Source organism: Anas platyrhynchos, chromosome 11, assembly GCF_047663525.1.
Source record: "Anas platyrhynchos isolate ZD024472 breed Pekin duck chromosome 11, IASCAAS_PekinDuck_T2T, whole genome shotgun sequence".
Classification (NCBI taxonomy): Eukaryota; Metazoa; Chordata; class Aves; order Anseriformes; family Anatidae; genus Anas; species Anas platyrhynchos.
In genome coordinates, this window is record NC_092597.1 from 6,200,578 (window position 1) to 6,222,609 (window position 22,032).

General features: G+C 34.8%; 1 protein-coding gene across 7 annotated transcripts in view; it reads right to left on the minus strand.

Annotated features, from left to right (window-relative positions):
- Positions 1–22,032, minus strand: part of WDR72 (WD repeat domain 72) — a 124,980-nt gene that overhangs the window by 76,309 nt on the left and 26,639 nt on the right. For all 7 annotated transcript variants that reach the window (XM_013105575.5, XM_027467212.3, XM_021276676.4 and 4 more), the window contains one exon: positions 8,258–8,463. In XM_013105575.5, the coding sequence (XP_012961029.2) occupies positions 8,258–8,463 (206 nt within the window). The remainder of the gene's footprint in view (positions 1–8,257; positions 8,464–22,032) is intronic.

Here is a 22,032-nt window from a genome sequence, read left to right on the forward strand (position 1 = left end):
TGTAACATTTATATTATAGAAAAAATCCAAATGAACTGGGGATCCATTCACCTCAAAATAAAATCTGTCTACTTAGACAGTCTCTGCACCATGAAAAACAGAGATGGAAGGGAAGTATAAAGTGTTTTTAAATGAAGTCTTATTAATTTATATACTAAATATATGTATATTATGTCTACATCCTAACATATTAAGATATCTTGAATGTAGAAGTAAATTCCCTAACCAAAAATGATTAATCTTTAGAAACATGCAGGACTCAGAGATGGGCAATAGCCAAAACTTTTTCTGGCCTTACCCAGCTCTTAGAAAATCTGTAAAATGGAAAATCTGCCATTTTTCCTAGATCAGCTGAAGAAACAATGCCACAGTAATCCACAAAGTACAGAGTTGATTCATGGATATGGGAATTATACTGAAGAATTTACTGGAAGAATGAATATCCAGATATCTGTGAGAATAATGCTGGAAAGAGATACTGCCAACATGACCACAGAAGAAGGCTGACAGCATGGGAATATAACTTTGTTCCAAGAAGAACTGATGTATATAAAAAATTAAGTTACCAACACATGGCTGTTTGGTGACTCCAGATGAAATAATGCATTTGCCCTGGGCTGCTCTGATTGTGCATTTTCCATATGGGATTGTAAGAAACCCATTCATGTAATTTAGAAGTACATAGAAAGTACACAATAGAATTCTAAGAAAGCTAAGAAAGTGACCTTCTCCTAAACAAGCAAACAGGAAATTATGGGATTAAATCCTTAGATGCTATAATGTAGTCTAGCCTAGAAAATTCCATCCTTAAAAACTCATGAATCTGCAGGCTGGACTTTCTTCAGCTCCTGTATCATTAACGGCATTTTCTAGGATAAGTCAGAACAACAGCAATATCTCTGTACCTATAGCTTTCATGCCATCCTTTCTTTGAGTTGTTTAATCTTACAAAAGGCAGTAGTACTGCATAGGTTTCCAAGAGGACAGTATTTCCAAATAAATGTTCAGACATATCTGGTTGGCTAAGTCATCTTTCTCAGAATTAATTGCAAGAGTCAAACCTGACCAGCAGACCAAATTCAGGTTTGAGTAGGAAATGTAAGAACATGTAGGAAAAACACATCAGAAGGAAATATAATCATTGGTTTTTTTTTTGTTTGTTTTTCTTTTGCTTTGTTGTTGATAATATTTTTTAATTGATCTGCAATTCAGTCCTTTATTTCTGCCTTATTTAAAGGAAGCAAGAGATTTAATGTTTTTAGAAGAATGCTGGCAGATAACAAGTCTTTCTTCTGCAAAGTAAATTTGGGTGTTGGTTTCAGGAGAAACCATTCCGCAAGCCCTGCATGTTCCATAATTTCATTTAAGCTGCCAATGTATTTCTGACAAAGCTACCATTCTGTTTTGAATGGGCATAGGTACACACCTCAGCACAGATCTGAATGCCTGTTGGTACTTTTCTTCACTAAAATACCACTAATCAAATTATACTCAAAAGGCCAGGAATCTAATGTTTAAAACAGAAAATACTTGTTGCCACAAGTGCAAAGACTCCACCGTTCTTTTGTCATGAATTGTGAATAATCCTCAAGAACTCCACTGTGGAACATCAAAACATAAAGGTTACAAAGATGATTTAATTTACTATAATTTCAGAATTATAATAAGGTAAAGCACTTACAAGGAAAAACTAGGCCAATCTACAGATGAAGCTGCATCTTAGGGACTTCTAAAGGGATATTTCTAGAGGTAAAGGTAAAATAAAAGATTTAGAACTGTATAGAACTTTACATACTAAAAGAAACTAAAAGAAACAATCAGTGGAGAATAAAATAAAGGGAATAGCACTTCAATAGGGTAGAAACCAAACACAGGACATACTCCCTCCTCCCCACCCCCCCCCTCCCAAAAAAAAAAAAAAAAAAAAAAAAAAAGAGAAAAAAATTGCTACAGCTTCCAAGGGATAGAGAAGGGAATTACAGCATGGCAACTGAAGTACATGGAAAGATGAGAAGGACAAAAACAACAATAGCTAGCTTAGCTTCAGTAAATGGTCCTTCAGTGTGAAATACTTTACAAGAACTACAGATGTTGAACTGCTTCTAGTAGAACCTTATAGCACTTCTGTAGCTTTAGCACAGGGTCCAACTAGATTTCTAGACAAAGAAAACAAACATATTAAGTATAATACTTCCCGTTCAGTATAATAGCAGAGAAAAACTTGTAGAAGTATATAAGTACTGTGACTTTTTTGAAACAAAACTTTAAAGATTATTCACAGATTTTAGTCAACCTGTGTTGCTTACTATCCACATTTGTAAGACTAAAATATTTTACAATATCACTATGGCAGCCTTTTCTTTTCTCTTAAGTAATCAATAGAGAAAACACTAAAATCAACAAATTATTGAGTGGGTTGACGAATTCGGAAAACTGCAGTAACTTTCAGCAAAGCCAGCATGGGGTCCAAGCTATCAACCTCTCTCAGGATCATGATGCCCTTTGACTGTCACCTATTTAATCTCAGAACTCCAAAGTGATTCCTTCACTGTAGTTATGTTGCCACATTGGTCCCTTGACAAAATACATAATTGTGTCTTTCTCAAGAAATGTGGTACTGAAGTACATTGCATCTGGGTTATGGGAAATCTATATATAGATCTTTGTTTCTTTTCTTATTTTACTACTACATTTAAATAATATACTTCTAAATACAATTTCTAAACACCAATCCCTAAACAAGAAAAAGAAATACATTGGCAGAACAACAAAAGTTACCAACTTTAAAGAGAAACATTCGTCTTTCTATTTTGATTTGGCCTTAGTAGTCCGTTTCTTACAAATAATGGAAGTTTGTAACTGCATAGTACTGCTATAAATATCACTAAACAAAATAAATAAAAGGACTTTAATGTACCATGCTTCTGATCTCATATTTGAAAAGTATTGGTTGGTATTTGTGCTTTGAATTCATTTCCACTATTCTATCAGTTTCCCCATTGGTAAGACTTAATTCGTAGTTATTTTCCAGTTTTCCGATAACAATTTTCAATTGCATCCATTATTTTACTAAAAGTAATGTCTGCTGTTGTCCTACAGTGCACTTATTTGCCTTTTGCTTCTGTACAATATTACAACACAAAGTAGGGTTTTTAATTTATTACTTCTGTACATTGTATTGTGTATTTCTTCAGTTTTAAGCAATTATAAAAATATGAACCTGACTACTACAGAAGAAATACCTCTGTTTCAGAGGCATCATATATATATATTTTGATAAGAGCAAAGTATGTATGCTATTAAGTGAATAAGGAGTTCCTTAGTACAAATATTAGGTAAAATGTTTTAAATGCATTTTAAGAGTGCCATAGTATTTGTTAATTAACTACTCTAGTTATACTTACTTCTAATAATTACATAAATCAAATTACTCTTTACAGATCTTGTACACTTCAATATTTTTGACTGTCTGCAACATTCTTTAACGCTGTGTTATAGGTCAGAGCTCTAAGATCAGTATTTTAAGAAATAGTGAAGTGAAATATATAAAACAAAAACTCCTATAAATGCTCATATGTAGATAAATACATTTCATCCCTTCATCATTGTCTTGCTCATCTTACCTACACAGATATGAAGAGAATATTAAAAGCTTCCCTTTCCTGGTCTAGCTCTTCAGTAGTATAATTCAAAAAACCAAGGGCCAACACGGATCATTTAGTTTAGCAATTACTGTACAAATTTTAGAAACTCTTCTTCCTCCAACATCTTTATCTAAAGGAAGCTCTAATCATATGGAAAGTGCACTAAAAATCTAAGAGTATTGAAAACACAGATTTACATCTAAATTATTTAAACTGAGAAGCTGAGAAATTTTCTAATATTTTATATTTGTGAAACATCAAGGAAACAATTCCCAAACATCTAGCTTGTGCATCAATTAAATCTTCATTTAATCTTCAGTACCGAAGCATTTACATATATATATATATACACACACACAGACACACACACATTTAAAAAACAGCTTTTTACACAGCTTTGATAGCAAATGTAGTTATGATTTAAAGATATGATGAGAGCTAGTTCCATACAAACACCAGGAGCACACAATCTAGTATGTAGCCTATTGTAATTAAGACCAGTGATTCAATACCTATTGCTACTGGCCAGGTATCATAGCAACCTTGTGTCACTGAATACTGCTGGAAAACTGTTCAGCACTAGCAAGACTATGCTTCAGGAAAATCTACAATGGCACTACAGATTGTCAACATCTGTGGGGGTTGTTACAGGAAGAACAACAAAGAAACCTGCTTTTTTTTAAAAAAAAAAACAAAAAAACAAAAAACAAAAAAACAAAAAAAAAAAAAAAAAAAAACACCATGATAGCACAGAAGCAGTACAAAAAAGGAAAAGAGATACAGAGGAAGGAAAGACTTTGTCATTAGTTACATAACTTATGCACCCACATCCTAATACTCATCCACATAAGCTAGAGTTGAAATAATGTTGTGTTACCACATTGCTTACGTACATCCACAAAATACTTTCTGATTATTATTCTTCTTAAACACATGCATCATTTATCACTAATACTAATCTGAAAATAAAGCAGACACTTAAAAATATTTAAACCTCCACAAATGAACTCTAGGTAGTCTTGTGTAAATCTGGGGAAGAAAAAAAAAAAAAAGAAAGAAAAAACAGGTTACTATGAACAAGAACCCAATATTGATTTTTCTGCGGTGCAGTAAAGCATCTCCATTCTATTTGGCTGCTGTCAAAGCCACTCTTTAACAGCTGGAGTCAAATTGCACTATTTACAGCAAGAGCCCTTGTCAAGTGGACCATAAGTATTCTAACAATACACTATTCAAATGGCACTTTGCCACACAAATTGCCGACTTGATGAATACCCTATGTCAATGACTAAGGCCAATATAAAAGTTTCATTTTTATGAGAGGTTTTACATTCACATATTAAGTAAAGCTTTCTTGAAGAACTATTAAACTATATATTCCAGGTCTTTTGACACGGAAAATAATTAAAATCTGTTTAAATATATCAAGGGTATTTGACAACATTAATATGGATCTTGTGTTAACTGCATTTGTCACACTCATCTGTTATTGGTACTCCCACTGGCACGTGCAGCACAATAAAAGAATTAAAATGGTCAAAACACCATGAAATCAAAGCATTCTGCTTTTGTATCTGTGATTTACATGATGACAAATGTTTTGAAAGAAAGGCTTTGAAGCTGGAATGTTATGTGAGAATATTATTCTTCTTAGGAAGAAAGAAAAACCATCGTCTTGCAGATGTTATTTTGTCTTAAATATAATATTTAATGACAAAACAATATAATAAAAAAATACTGAATCTTGCTTGTGAGCTTCATGTTGATCATTGTACAAAATAAGATTTGCTTACAAGCGTAATATTGACAAGGACAGAAGAGCCTCCTCATTTTTTCTGTTTCATGTCTTCTGAAACTGAATTCAGAAACAAGCTAAAGTTGATTTATATACATACACACACACACACAAAATCAGTCATCAATAATTTAACGTTAACTTTCTATTATACAATTTGCCAAAGAAGCAAATTAATAATGAATTAGTGATTGTTTATACGCATTTTGATAAAGACTTTTGAGAACCTGAAATTTTCATGGTAGTTTGATCTGTGTCATCATTATATACCTAATAATACAGCATGAAGTGTTGAACCCACTGATATCCACAGAACTTCCACTAGTTTCATAGAAAGTGGATTTCAGGAAATTATTTCAAGATGCTAAGCCACAGTGTTCCAAAAGAGTCAACACAAAACACTTGGAAGAAAAAAAATGAAAAAAAAATCCAGAATGAGAACTAAGAAAAGTGGTGGAACTAATAAGAAGCCTTTATTTGAACTTCATTAAAAAAAGTATCAGGTATAAAAAGCCACAGGGCGGCATGCTCCCTTTGTGCAGACCACACTGGGTTTCTGGAAAAGCATTAAGTGGACCTCCATTGTCATTATCTTCCCAGGTTTGGCTACACCCTATACATTTAGCCTCCAGTATCTCCCACAGGAATCTACAGAATCTTCTCTAATGGAGACAGAAGTGGGGAGAAATGCTGGATGCAACGGACAGCAGATTTTAGTTGAATGAAGAGCAGTTTTCCTAAGTACAGATCTCCATTTGTTAAGGAACTAGACTAACATAACATGACTACAAAGACAAAAAATGAGAAGGTGAAAGAAAAGAGGTATTTTGACAGTCATAGGAAAGTCCAAGAGCCATCAATAATATTCTCTCAAAGTTTTTGTTAGAACAAGATAACTAAGGAGCAAAGTTTAAAAATGTAAATGGAATATTTTATTGCAGATTCAGAGTAGCCAAGACACATGCCTATTCAAAAAGTGCTATAAATTATTGTAACTCCACTGTCACCTATTGTGACATTACTTCCAAATTAAAATCACAATAATCCTTAAAGCACATTAAACTGCATGCTTTATAATCTGCCAAAAACTACTTTCCTATATTCCACGAGCAGCACATCTCCCTTCCAGCCACTTTAAATCCATACAATTTTTGATTTAAAATGTATGGCCAAAATTTTGATTTTAAGATGCTTATAACTTTGTTATTTCTCTTTAAAAATACTTGAAGAAACTATTCCTTTTAATAAAGCAATAGTGAGATCAGATTCTGTGTCAATGGCCAACTAGCACACCATCTGCCTCACAACATGCTCAGCAGGATTATGCTCTAATAAGACTTTTCAGAAAATGGGATCAAAAAGAACTTTAGAAATCAGACGAAGGTTAGTAAAAGGTCAAAGAGAAATATAAAGAGTTCAACAAGCATAATTATAAACTCAAAGGCATATATAAATTTTAAGTGCAATAAAGAAAAAAAAAAAAAAGAAAAGAAAGTTCAGAATGAAGACTTGGATTAAGCTATCCTTTATCAGACTGAATTTTGGAAAACCCAGTCTTTCATTTAACACAATCGAAAAAGCCAGGAAAAGGCCAGAGACCATTGTGAAGGTTGTTTCTACATGCGAGCTAAGGGAAAACATTTCTCACCTTCTCATACTCATAGGAAAGTATTTTTGATCTACATTTACTGTTGAAGAATAACAGATCATCTTCCTCTGATTCATCGCAGAGAAAAACTATTCCAAAAAGGTATTAAGACTACACTCAAACAAGCAATGTTGAATCCCCATTCTTAAGATATGTTTGTATCAAAAATTCAGTGAATATATTTAACTCATGATAAACAGACCGTGAGAAAAAGGTATTTGCCATTTTGCCATTATCTTCCAGCCTGAATGAGGTAATACATAATCCATTAAATCTGAGATTGTATTAAATTTGAGATTCTTTTAAAAGTTAGTTTTACATTTAACAAATAACAGCTATTTATAGATAATTTTAAAAAGTAATATACATATATATCTGAGCCATAAACAAATTTGTTTATGAGCTTTCCACTTTATTTCTCAATATCTTTGTACTCTTTCTCAGCTTTAACAGCATATTAGCACTAGTTTCTGTACTGTTTCCTTCTATTATTCAAAATATAAAAAAGGAAAACAAAAAGGAAGAGCAAATCTTTTCCATCAGTCACAATTTTTTTGTTTAATTACATTAGTGAAAAAATGTTCAATAAAGCTAGATATTGTGCTCAATCATATCACTCCTGAATACTGACATACATATTTGGTGCCCACTGTGCCCTTTTTGAGCAATAAGTGTGCCAAAGTTAATTAACTGAAAAGCACTTTCACTCCATTGCCCACTGTTAACAGAAAACAAACAACCAATAAAAACTACTACTGCATGTCAAGAGAAATCTGCACTTTTGTAGAAGAGCAATGAGGGAAATGCCAGTGGCATTGTGCCATGATGTGCTTTTCTCAAGACTTCCAACTGAAGTTGTGGGTTCACTTGCCCTGAGGGTATTGCTAATAGATGCAGTCTTAAGTTAGCAGAATAAGCAAATAGGGTCAAAACATATGCTAAAAATCAAGAAAATCCTTCTGAGATCATCTACTACTGGCTATACATAAGGCACACCACCCACTTGTTTTACAAAATGGTACAGAAACTGAACAAGTACGCACATGGCTTTACAAACTTTACACCAAGTATCCACAACATTAATGCAGGGCTCCACAGTGAAGACGAAAGGGTAAATAGTTTGTATCGCAAATCAGTGCCCTAGAGAAATGCATTACTTTGCATCCTTACCTTATCTGAAGATTTTTCTGTATGAGTAAGATTATAAGAGACCATGCCAAGCTTATAAGAGCTAGAGGATTTGTATTCAGGATTTTTATTTCTTTTTGACTCTTGAGATATAGGAAGTAGAGCATCTGCCACTAAGTATTCTGAATCTTCAATGGAAGAAAGAATTGCTTTTGCTATTTCGCCTGTTTCATGCCGTTCCAGTGTGCCTAGAAAAACACAACACAATTTGTAATTTTTTCAAGGAACTACACTAATACATATGCCCATTTGAATATTGTGACAATAACACAATATTTACAACAAAATATTTTAATATTATGTTAACACAGTACACTTCATGTAAACAGATAAATCATTAACCTATATTCATAGACAAGCCAACTAATTCCTTACTTTCTAGACATTAAAAATGTAATTCTACACAAGATTCTATTTTATTGCATTATTGCATTAAAAAAAAAAAAAAGCTTAACTACTGAAGAGACTCTAACAAATACCTTAAACATCAATAGACTTAGTATAGTCTGTATAACATGATGTCAGATACAACTTTCAAAAGGAGTGAAGAAATTTCAAAACACCACTTTCCCTAACTTTAACTCTCAGTTGTTTTCCTTCCCACAAAGCCTTCAGTGTGTAATTAACAGTGTAAACAATAATATGTTTATGTAATATTTTAGTGCTGTCCTCTAGTGTTCTAGGTTACAAATAGCAAGGGAAAGCTCAAAAATTTTCATTCTGTTACTAAAACCCATCTACCTCTGAAACTTTTTAAATACCTGAATATATTACACCTAGCTTAAGAGTCAGGAATACTATGTTTCATGGACCGCTTTATCAGTTGTGTGGATATAGGGAATCTAATTCTTTTAAACATTGCATCCACAATACAGGCAGATTTGAGTGCTATTTCCCCAAGGAACAGCTTCTGGCTCTGTTCTTCTTCAGTTACTTTCTTCAGTTTTCTTTTCATTCTTACTGTACCCTCTTCATTTCTCCTGAAGAACAAATCGTTTACCTTAGGTTTGGAAATTCTAGCCAACATGGAAAAATTGTGGAGTCTAAAATTAATCTAGTTCTGACTAGTGACTTCTAATTCTTGATACTTCTGACTGTATTTTTCCCACTCTTCATGTGATTTCCTAGGTTAGTGCAGAGGAGTGAAATGCTGTCAGGAAAGCTAAATATGATGTCATCCATTTCCTCATGTGTTGGAAGGCTGACAGTCCCCAATGGAAAAAGATTGTTTGATTTTGTTTGAAGACAGCAGCACACCTCTTTTCCAGAGTCTCTGGGCTGTTTATGGGTCAGACAGAATGAAGACCTTATGAATTTACTCTGTTCTCTCTCCTTCAAGTTACATTCCCAATTAAAACTTTCTTCCCCTTTTTATGTTCTACATAGAAATTGTATTCCCATCCCCTCCCACCAAGATGTAAGGTCTGACTGGAATCAGGAAAAATTCCACACACATTTTTCTATAGCACTCTAAATGCTAAACTATGGAGAATAGAAAACAGGGCTCAATATCTGAAGTTTGCAGGATATTTAAATACAAACAATGGAAATAATTAGAATGAACATTCATGACCAAAAGAAGATGATATTCCAGTAATAGTACTTTATTCATAACTAACATTAAAGCTTTGTAACTGAGCTTGAGTGCATTTTAAAATGAGATCCTAATAAATACTACAAATTTCCTCCATGAATTAAACTCTTGAGAAACTATTGCATTTCCTATAAATAGCAGCAATAAGAGACATGTGAACAATTTAAAAGTAAGTATCTGCTATAATGTGACATATTTTTCCTTAAATTTAAATTCTTGGTAGCCTCAAGTAATAACACATGAATTTCCCCTTTCATTGTCAGTGAAGAAAAAAAAGAAAAGTAACACTGAAGTTTTAACAGTAGCACTTGCTAAAAACATTGGACTGGGATTGAGGGATCTCACACAATGCATTTGTCTCTAAAAAATTTCTTTACCTGAAATTTCTCCAAAACTCATCTCTCTTAACTGTAATATCACTTCAGTTATGTGGCCAATAGTCTTCCTGTTCAAAGCACAAGAAAGCAAGCAACTGACTTTTTGTCCCCTCCAACTCAATTGAATGCCATAAACTACACTATATTATTACAGAAAAAAAAATAAAAATAAAAATCAGGCCCTGTTCTTTTCGATATCATTTTCTTCACCCCTTCCCAGAATTTGCAGCCATTGCCAAGGACTTACAGAAGTGAGTAGGAAAACAAGAGGCCTAAGATCTTCAGTCAGACTGCTTATGAATGCTTCAGGAAAAAATACTGGCTGCAACATTTCAATATTTCAGGAGCACAAAAATTCAAGGAAGGACTATACAATCCATACTAGACATGAATGAACAAACATTCTTAAAAGTGTTATCGTATTTGTAAAGTTAAATTTATAAGGAAATAATGTGGACATTCATTCAATATTAGTTTACCTTCTTTATGCATACAGAATAGTTTTTGGTGCTCTCCACAGATCTCACTGCATTGTTCAGAACACAAGATAAATAAAAGTCACCAAAAAAGTAGTAGCTCTCCCTTAAGCGTAGAAGACTAAACTCTCATTAAGACCTACCATTGCAAGTCTACTATACAGGAAATGTATATGTGTACATGCTTCTACCCATCCTTGTTTTTCAAATCACTGTAATCTGTACAATTCACTACAATTAACTACACGCTCAGCTACTTCAGAAAGAAGTACCGTAATATCCCTGTGAAATAATAGGATATTACCTTTATGGGCAAGGAGCTAAGGCAGAATTTGTGAAAAATTCTTAATGAATCCAATAATTTTAGGGGCCTAGTATTAAATTTTAAAGACCTGTTTTTACATACTCTTTAGTATTAGACAGCTTCAAATATACAAAACAGGCTTTGCTGGCTGCATTTACACCTAAGTGTGCCTCACCATCCCTTAGCTCCTTGCACAAATAGACGGACATCAGTATTTCTCTTTTGAAGACCATTGCCTGAATGAAATAAACGAGCAGTCTTGATGTATATGAAAGCAAATCAACATTTTATATATATTTATTTCCAAATACTGGCAGACATACTTCTACATCCTACAGACCTGTGGATGAAAACTGAGAAACCAAACAGATTGAGTTGCAAGTGTTCAGCAACTGGTTGTGGCAAGATCATGCCACAGCAAGTATACTATTTTGTAGGTACAGTTTGGAGAAAATTGATTTCTTATAAGCCACAGAAACACATCCAGGTTCACAATGGGAGAGAAAAAAAAAAAGACCCCTTGACATACAAGAGTAACATAAAAGAAGCCAGGTGGGGATTAAGAAAGGTGCATTTGTAGACAGGAATTTCACATAGGAAATTCCCTGGACAACCAGCTTCGTTTACTACTGACAGAAGGCTATGATATCATAAAATCAATCTCAAAAACTTGAGTTCAAGTTGGAGTCCCATCTTAAAGCTATTTATTCATAGCGGCTATCTCAGGTTCCTTATAATCATAAGTAACATCTTCCAGAAGAAAGCTCTGTTCTTAAAGGTGTACCTGTTTGCATATACTTCTAAGTCATAGAGCACAGTATGTTTATGAGCACGGACTTGCATACATTTGAAGCTGCAATAAAAGGGCACAGAGTACACAAGGAAATGGTTGTGATGATGGGGGAAGCTGGGCAATCGTGGAAGTACTAGAAAACATTTATCCTATCCAGTTGTGTTTGCATTTCTGAAGAGACTGAAATATTCATTTGCAAAGTGAGTAGGCAGCAGAGACGAAGGAAGAGGTATATGCTGCGAATCCTGAATACAACTATACAAGAAAGAAGCATGTTAGGGAGAAAACTGTTCATGTAACAAAGATTCTGACCAATGCAGACAGTTGAACAAATACAGGGGCTAGGTGGTTTGTTCCAGAAACTGTAGCTACAAGTGTTGTCCCTAAACTTAAGGGAAAACAAAAATAAAGAGCAATAAAAGAGACTGTACATTTGAAAGCTGCCTTGTTTGTACTCTTTCCAATCTGGAGTATTTTAAACACAAATGAACCCAAAGCTTTTGACAGGGAAGGTTAAGGTACCAATGAATGAAGGAGAAAATATTTCCTATATAACAGCAAGTCCACTGCTATGACCCCCTACTATACATACAAAATACAGGAAAAAGTCTTTATCTCTCTAAGGTTGTGACCATGGCAACCAAGTCTCATGAACAGACAAGAGCGGAGTATTTCACTCTCCTGGGCAGCTTTGGACCACTAGATGTGACTGGCTAGAGACTATTACAACATCTTATTCTTTTTCTGGACCAAGTACTACAAATTGGGTCTCTTGGTGTTAGTGCTGTCCATGCAGTTCTCAGGGTTCTGCTTTTACTGAATGATGCATTTTTACTGGGGAGGTCATGCATATTATCTTTTTCAAGACAAGGTATTCACTGACATCACATGACCTGTCATATCATCAGGCTCCAGTGCTTTCTGTTTGCTGTCACAGCTAAAGTATTGAAAAGACATCCTCAATACTGCAGTGCTGCTGTGACCTAGTAACTCAGCTGAATTTTATAGCAGAGGTGCTCTGTGTGAATGAAAAATGGTTTTAGAATTGATGTTATTTAAAAAGATCATGCGGTTAAGAACAAGTCTTTCTTTAAATTTAGTAGCCAATACAAAATCACCACTTGTCAAGCCAACTATCATCTGCATGATATTAGCTATTTCTTGTTGTTTTATTTGTTATCAAAATATTCCTTTCCATAAATATCTTTTTCATCTGAAGAGCATCCACCTACATCTTTTCTGTGCTGGTTGAGTCAGAGAAACAGAACTTACACCTTCCTTACTATAAAATACTTTTTTTTATTATTATTATTTTTCAAGCAGTCTACCATTCTGCTTCAAGACAGTATTCAAGCACTTGAAAAAAATCTCTGAAATGTTAGCTCTATCACAAATATCAAATAGCATAAACCAGATGGAACAAGCATTGTGTTAAGTTAAAATACACAGTTCAAACCAATATTGAGACAGAAAGCTAAATAAATAAAATCTAACAAATACAGATGGGATAGACCAAATAATATCCTGCCTATTGAAATGTATTTATTTCTGAAATTATATTTTACTATGACTTCAGCACTGTATACAGGAGCAAGTAGAATAGTTGTCACTGAGGAAAATGGACTTGGCAGACACTGCTGTGATTTCCACATTCAGAAGACTTCTGTCATATAGTCTAACTGATGAACATTGAGATTCTTCAGAATACACATTTTCAGAACTGCTTTAGTAAGTTTGTAAAAATATTAAGTTAAAAAAAGGGCAAGAAAGAACTATGTAAAGAAAAGTTCTGACATTATCTATGTAGTGCACAGTTTACACAGTGTAGGCAAAGTTCTCTAACACAGACAGTCCTCATCTCAAGATTTCTGCTGCAAACAAGATACCCTGAAAGAACAGCCAATAGAACTCCCATTTGCTTCTTCACTCCACTATTCTGAACAGCTAAAGACAACAATCCTTTAACAAGAATTTAGTACATATGTCAGCAAAACTGAAGTGAACGTATCTGAACTTAGTAAAGATAAGTAGTTTCACTATTCTTATATTGCCATCTTAAACTATTTTTTTGTTGCCATCTTAAACATGGAGCATGACAATCATCCCTTAGTGTCTGGAATTAAAAACATCGAATAGAGTTGAACCCTTCAGACCGCAATGACCACGTCAATCAGTTTTCCTTTCCACTACTGTTTTTTTTTTTTTTTTTTTTTTAATATCCTACTTAATTAATTAGCAATAAAGAATGGACATCAGCTATCAACTATAAGAAACCATACTTTTTAGAAAATATATGGAATTAATTATATATGTTCTACTGAATATACATGAAATATATGCAAATATATGTACATAAGTATATATGGTTTCAAATAACATATATTAAATATAAATGTACCTTAATATTCTCTGCACAAAATACACACCCTTAGCTTCTCCAGACTGAAGAAAAGACAATACTGCTTTTTCAACAGACCTGTCCAAGATCCAGTACTTTCTACATCACCAAGTTACTGAATAATTACTCAAATTTAGACAACTGAAATATTTGAGTGGAATCTACTTACTAATCTGAGGCTTACTTGCAAGATAACACAAAAAGAACAAAGTTTTAACTTAAAGGTTTACCCATGAAAAAAAATCAAAAGCACATCTTCACATTTATGGATCATTTGAAGTTCTAAAATATGCTAAATACATGTAAGTGAGTGCTGATATTTTGTGTCTTAAAAAAAAAAAAGGACTTAAGTCTCTGTGTATGACCTGTAATGAGCAGCTGAGGATACTTGATTAATTCTGCTTAGAGAAGACACTGAGGGGTGACCTCATTGCTGTCTCCATCTTCCTCAAAAGCAGATCTTTTTTGTGACTAGTGATAGGACATGAAGGAACAAATTAGCACCGCATCAGGGGAAGTTCAAATTAGATGTTAAGAAAAAGTTCTTCACTAAGGGGGTGATCAGGTACTGGAGAGTCCCCAGGGAAGCAATCATGGGATCACCTTCCAATTTATTCAGTGTTCAAAGTAACACAGTGCAAATGATAACACGACTTCTGCGCAGAGCTACTAACAAAGAAATATTAGTTAAACCAGACATTCTTTAATGTTGCACTGCATATTCCTAGAATTATGGTAACATTGGCCAAATAAGTTATTTTGCCTCTGGTTCAACAGCGTACAGCAGGTTCTCCCTTTCTCTAAGGATGCTTCTTAAGCATGAAGTAGGGAGGAGGAGGGGGAAACCAAGAAGATGTCAAGATGTCAACCTACGCGGCGTCTGCCCTAACTGTTGATGTTGAAGGTCAAACCATGACCTAAGAACAGAAGAGCTAAATCACTAGTCTTTTTCTAAACAAAAAAAAGCTCCCTTTGGGGGAGATATAAGCATCTCAGTCTTCAATTAACTCCTAAGAATGAAGCAGAGTACCTAATATTTGATCCATAGTTTTGTATTAAGTGATATTTATTAACAGTAATGTCAGAAGTATGAACAAGTGTTTTTTGTATAAGCAAGCAGACTTCAGGGCCCATATTATGGATGCATTCACAGACATGTACCTTAAAAATTAAATGTTATTTAAACAAATCATTTATCAATATTTATTTGTGTAATTCTAGAATAAAGAAAGCAAAGATTGTGTGGGTACGAACTGAGCATGTGTAAAATGCATGTAAAAGACTAATTAAATGATAGAATTCTCCTCAAGAAACTGGCTGCTCTGGACTTGGACTGGCACACACTTCGTTGGGTTAGAAACTAGCTGAATAGCCAGGCCCAAAGAGTCGTGGTAAATGGAGTCAAGTCCAGTTGGAGGCCAGTCTCTAGTGGCGTCCCCCAGGGCTCGGTGCTGGGGCCGGTCCTCTTTAATATCTTCATCAATGATCTGGACGAGGGCATTGAGTGCACCCTCAGTAAGTTTGCAGATGACACCAAGTTAGGTGCGTGTGTCGATCTGCTCGAGGGTAGGAAGGCTCTGCAGGAGGATCTGGATAGGCTGCACCAATGGGCTGAGGTCAACTGCATGAAGTTCAACAAGGCCAAGTGCCGGGTCCTACGCCTGGGGCACAATAACCCCAAGCAGAGCTATGGGCTGGGAGATGAGTGGTTGGAGAGCTGCCAGGCAGAGAAGGACCTGGGAGTGATGGTGGATAGTTGGCTGAAGATGAGCCAGCAGTGTGCTCAGGTGGCCAAGAAGGTGGCCAGAAACAGTGTGACCAGCAGGGCTAGGGAGGTGATCGTCCCCCTGTACTCAGCTCTGGTGAGGCTGCACCTTGAGTACTGTGTTCAGTTTTGGGCCCCTCGCTACAAGAAGGACATCGAGGTGCTTGAGAGAATCCAGAGAAGAGCAACAAAGCTGGTAAGGGGCCTGGAGATCAAGTCCTACGAGGAGCGGCTGAGGGAGCTGGGCTTGTTCAGCCTGGAGAAGAGGAGGCTCAGGGGTGACCTTATCACTCTCTACAGGTACCTTAAAGGAGGCTGTAGCGAGGTGGGGGTTGGCCTGTTCTCCCACGTGCCTGGTGACAGGAATGGGCTAAAGTTGCGCCAGGGGAGTTTTAGGTTAGATGTTAGGAAGAACTTCTTTACTGAAAGGGTTGTTAGACATTGGAACGGGCTGCCCAGGGAAGTGGTGGAGTCACCATCCCTGGAAGTCTTTAAAAGACATTTAGATGTAGAGCTTAGGGATATGGTTTAGTGGGGACTGTTAGCGTTAGGTCAGAGGTTGGACGTGATGATCTTGAGGTCTCTTCCAACCTAGAAATTAAAGCATGTCATATACCACCTCTTCCTGATAATCTGGCATCTCTGAAAGCCCTCTACTACCTGACTGTTTTCATTAATAACTACAACAATTTTATCAAAAGCTTAATGTTAACTAGCCAAATATCTGACGAGAGTTCAATAGAACTAGTTAGGTATTATCTCATTGTAATGCCTATTGCAGAATTTGGCACTTTTGAAGAATCGTGTTATACCAATAGTTACAGATGAATTTCATTACCCTACACACATGAACTGCATAGGAAGGAGACACTAGACTGATTTCTAAGAAAACCTTTTCACTGTTACTGCATCTTATTCCTACAAACATATAAGTGACTTAGACTTCTGACAAGGAGCATGGGACCCTAGAGATAAACTTTGTTCACCACAAATACATGAATAAATAAATGGGCTTCACAGAAAGTTATTAATAGGCCTTTTTTGCTCCCAATAATATAATGGGGTACCATATGAAAGATTCTTCCTGCACACATGTAGTGTTTCACAAAAGTGTTACCAGATGTAGTTACCAAGGAATCTAAAACTTTAAAAAAAAAATAAATAAAAATCAACCCATGTCTTTAGGCTATGCAGAGGGCACTTGAGGAGAAAAAAAATAAAAAAAATCAGTGACTGCTATGACCTTGACCTTAGCTACACCACAGCCTGCAGCATATGAAAAGCAAACACAGGATTTACCAGATAGGCCATACACTCCATTCAAATCTAGTCTGACTGATGACATGAAATAAAAAGAGAAAGAGGAAAAAGGAAAATGAAAGATATCAAAAGAGACTGTAAATCACTAAGTTTTGCAAAGACAAAAGGGTGAGAGGAGTAATTATGATTACTTCTACAATTATCTAAGAATAAACTTGAAGTTTATTTTGCTATAGTTTTAAGGGTTTCATTAAAAGTCTCCGGATTATTTCCTTACAGTCCCTAAATGAAGCCTAAAGCTTAGTTTTCTTAACTGATTAATTTGTTCTGAGGTGAGTAAAGCTATCAGATGTACTAAAAAGATGGTCTCCTTTAAAACAAAGAAAGGAAACACCACATACCCTGAAGCTTATATAACAATAGCATAGAGTTTATCAGAGACTTAGACTTTTTTGGCACCGGTTGTAAAAAAATTTTGAAGCATAGATATCTAAAAATAAACTCTGGTGTTTTAAAGTGTTCTGGCATATGACTGTCAGACTATGACTGCCCCCCCCATCCCTCCCAACAGAAGTGTTTGAAATCATTTATTATTGTTATCATATTAGTCATGAAACACATGGTGTTGCATAAGATCTTAATGTCTTAGAGCATGGAATCAAAACTGAATAGAACACTTCTGTTAAATACGTTGTCAATGTTGATGTCTTGTTCCCACCATAGTGGCAACTTCAATTGAAGGGGATTATGTAGCATCATTACCATTTGCTTGCTCAAACTGGAGAGGTTTATACAGACTCCATCCCATACTACAACATATATAGACTTCAGTGAACAGAAGTCATAGCAATTCCTTTTCTTCTATGAAAAGCTATACACACATAGAAAATTGTGTAAATATCAACATAAAGTTGCAGAGACAGGAAGGGATAACAGAATATCAGCTGAGGTAGCTTGCATGTTTATGCAAGTACAATGTATTCTGCACATTATAAGCTTTTAAAATTATATATGCCATTGGATTACTATGGGTGTTAAGTGAAGTTAGAAGCAGTGAGTCTGCACCTGACAGGAAGATGCCAAAAGTTTTCTTATTAAAGCCCTCATACTATGATAACCATCATGTCAAAATACATGAAAATATATTCATAAAAGGCTTGAAGTACTGTAACAGAAACTGGGAGTGCAGCACATAATGTAGACAGAAACAAAACACTATGCAATTCTACAAATTAGTAGATGTCTGTCCTCCAGCATTCAGAAGTGCACGAGAAAACTAAATACTGAAGGAATTTGTGCAGTTAGATTTATACAGGTAATCTTACCCTTAGCATCAAGTTTCTCAAAGCTTAATTTTACGTTTTACTTCCTTCAAACATCTCAAGCATAGTTACATGCTACTTTAATAACCTGTTTTTCTTTAGCAATTTAGTTTTCAGAATGCTATAATTATTTCCTTTGCTATTTATAACTAATTTAATTACCCCGCATGTAATAAGTGGTACAGAATATTAACAGGTAAGAGGTAAAGATCCATAAACAATTCAGAAGAGGAGTGATCAAAACAGATGAACAGAAGTCAAACAATGTCTCATGAATCATGTTTCCCAAGAGTGCCCATTTTAGGTAGCTATAGTAAAATCACCCTTCCCATTAGTAGAAACAGATCATACCTGTATATTACTATCGTGACAGTGGAACAAAAAGGTTGATTAAGCTACATTTTATTTTTAACTCAAAATAAGCATGCTGTTAAATAATAAAACAGAACGAGATTTGCAGGGAAAAAATATAGTAAGTTACTAGATGATTCTGCAAGCATGATGAATAAAGTCATATTAAACTAGTACTAACTCAAAACTAAAACTACCTTCAGCAAATGACGTGCTCAAAAAAGTCTGTCCATTCTTTCCTCAGTCTCTATGTATTAGATTGAAGTGTGGCTCCATAAATATGGTGTGTAAATCAGGAAGAAAACTGATCCTATTATTGCTGCATCTTACACTAATATTTACCTTTTTAAAAAAACAAACTCAAAGATGCATTTTCCTGAGCAGATAATAAGAGCAATAGATAAGAGCTGATTTCCTTATTGAAGCGGATTTCAAGTGGTGGCTATTGAAGAAAATATTCTGCACTCTAATTTAAATAAAATTTGTTATTGATTGTCATATTTGTCTTCTAGTACACCAATTTGGAATGTATCTTGTATACATGCTATGTTAATATTCCATATGTTTTATTAGATCAATATTTATTGCCATGGAAGGATATTCCACCTTAATGGAAAGTCTCTGCTTCCATATATTAAACTGTAGGCAAAATGTTAAACTACACAAATATTAGTTCATAACATCTATATTACTACTTACATGTAGCAGCAACATTTAAATTTAACATAGAATAATTTTACTTAGTTCTGTAAATCAAAGTACTAAAGATGAAATGCAATTCATCTTATTCTGGACTTGTAAAAGCAGTGAACAATTCACTTAAACATCCTTCCCCTCCCCCCCCCCGTCTTCTTGTAGTTATTGGAGGAGAAAAGATAAGCACTTCTGCTTATTCCTACTTCCTCCTATTCATTAAAGACAGAGTTTAAACTACTAGTTTATAGGTAGATATCTAAGTGTAAATACATGTAAATGCCAAGTTATTTAAGGTAAATTGTAAATTTCACTTAGTCAACTCTCGCCAGTTAATGCACTTCAGTATAAAGTATATCATTAAATGCCTTTTTTTTTTTTTTAAATAGAGGCAGCCCATCATACTCATTGGCAATTTCCCATTTACAAGGTAAAATAAAGTATCTTCAGCAATCTTATGAGAATTGTACAGGTTGCACATGAAGAAATACTGGTTTAGATTTAATCTGTGATGATGTTCCCACCCCATAAAACAAGAAAATAAAAGCCTGCTAAAAAGATATTTTGAGCTTCTAAATGCTTTCTGAGAAGTGTTGGCCTCCCTCATAGGAACTTGAGGAGATGAACTGTAATGTATAATGAAGTCTTTCATTTGCTTAAGGGTTCATTCTCTTAATTACCTGGTAGGACAGTTTTGAAGCTAAACTGGTATCGCTAAAAGACAGTGATAGGTACTAGACACCCCTAAACTTTTGTGAAGTCATTTGTCAAATTCAACAGAATTACTGCAGACTCTACAGCAGTGTAAATATTTAAGTATTCATGGAAATTCCTTAATTTTGGGATGTGAATTATAAACAGACTGGCTGTTTTCCCAGTTATCCATTAACTCCAGCACAATAACAGTTCCTTTTTTTTTTTCCATTTAAAAAAACTGCAAACAGTGATATACAAGCCTGACACAAAATCTGTTGACTTTCATTTAAGGAGGCAAAGCTTCAGTCAGGAAACTAACAGTACAGCCAGAAGAGAAATACTTCTTGACTATAGAAATTACTAACATTTTAATCTTATGTTCATATCCATAATGGAATCCAAACACAAAGCTGTCACTTAGACTCTATCCTTTTTAAATATCAGGGGACATTCTCACAGGTAACTGCATCAGCAGTTAGTACTTTGCATGTCTATCCATTAACCAACAGATGAAACTGTAACGGAAGTCTGCTTTGTTCCTGCTGAGTTTTGTCTGTGATGCTATATACATCTTTCCCCATACATCTGAATAATGCTGTCTGCCTGAGTGATACTGAAGTATCTACATAGCTCCTGATCTAGGTCAGGCCAATTTCAAGGATCAATGCTATGACCTTTCATGTTCTCTTGGAATAAAAACATAACTTACATTAAACCAACTACAGTATATCTTAGTAGGCTTTCCTGAGTATTCTCTCTAGATATCATTTTTTCAGGTATATATTTCAGTATATTTTTCAGCTATATTTTCACAAGAAAGAGAAATACAGAAGCTATTCACTAATGTAGCAAATAGCTGCATCCCTTATTTACCAGATATTCCTTAATTGTGGTGACTGTAGTTCTCCTTCTGGCCTGATGTTATTAGCAAAAGATACAAAAACATCAATTAAAGGTGCTTTTAACTATCTTCACCCTTCGTTACATAATATACATGAGTAGTGGCATCCATTTTACTTCCTGTGAAGCAGGCATTATTTTGATAGCTAAAGGGGACAAATATACTCTGATTTGTCTCCCTGGTATTGTTAAAATCCTACACTATTAAATCTCAGTGATTCACAAAGAACTCACTATATTTTCACATGACTTCATCTAGTTGCAATAGAATACAGTTGCAACTGAGGTACATTTGTCTCCCTTTCAGTCCCTTAACTTCTTGGTCTGCTTTGCTCATTGCATTGTGATAGAAAGGATTAGTCTTTTATAGTTTACTGCAAAAGTTTGCATTTTAACTTTACTTTTCTACAGATTTTGAGAGTCAAAATGATTTTCCACATTGTTAAGCACACACAGCAGCAGCATTGAATTCACTCCACAATAAGTACTGCCCATGAGTTGTTTTTTTTTGTTTTTTGTTTTTTTTTTTTTTTGTTTTGTTTTGTTTTTTTGTAAATTAAGGAAGAACCTCTTATCCTTGCAGCGTGGCCAAAGTATCCCTACTGTCAGTACTAAATTCAAAGCCCTAGACTGCTTAGGCATCACTTAATTTTGCAAAATGCTTTTTTTCCTGTGCTGACATGGCCTTCTCTAACAACACACATTTAAGGTTCCTTCCAACCTGAGCCTTTATATGTTTCTGATTCATTAAACACTTTTTCCATTGTATAACTGTTGACTTTGAAGTAAACACAGCCTAGACAGGGACTGCACTGAAATGATTTGTGA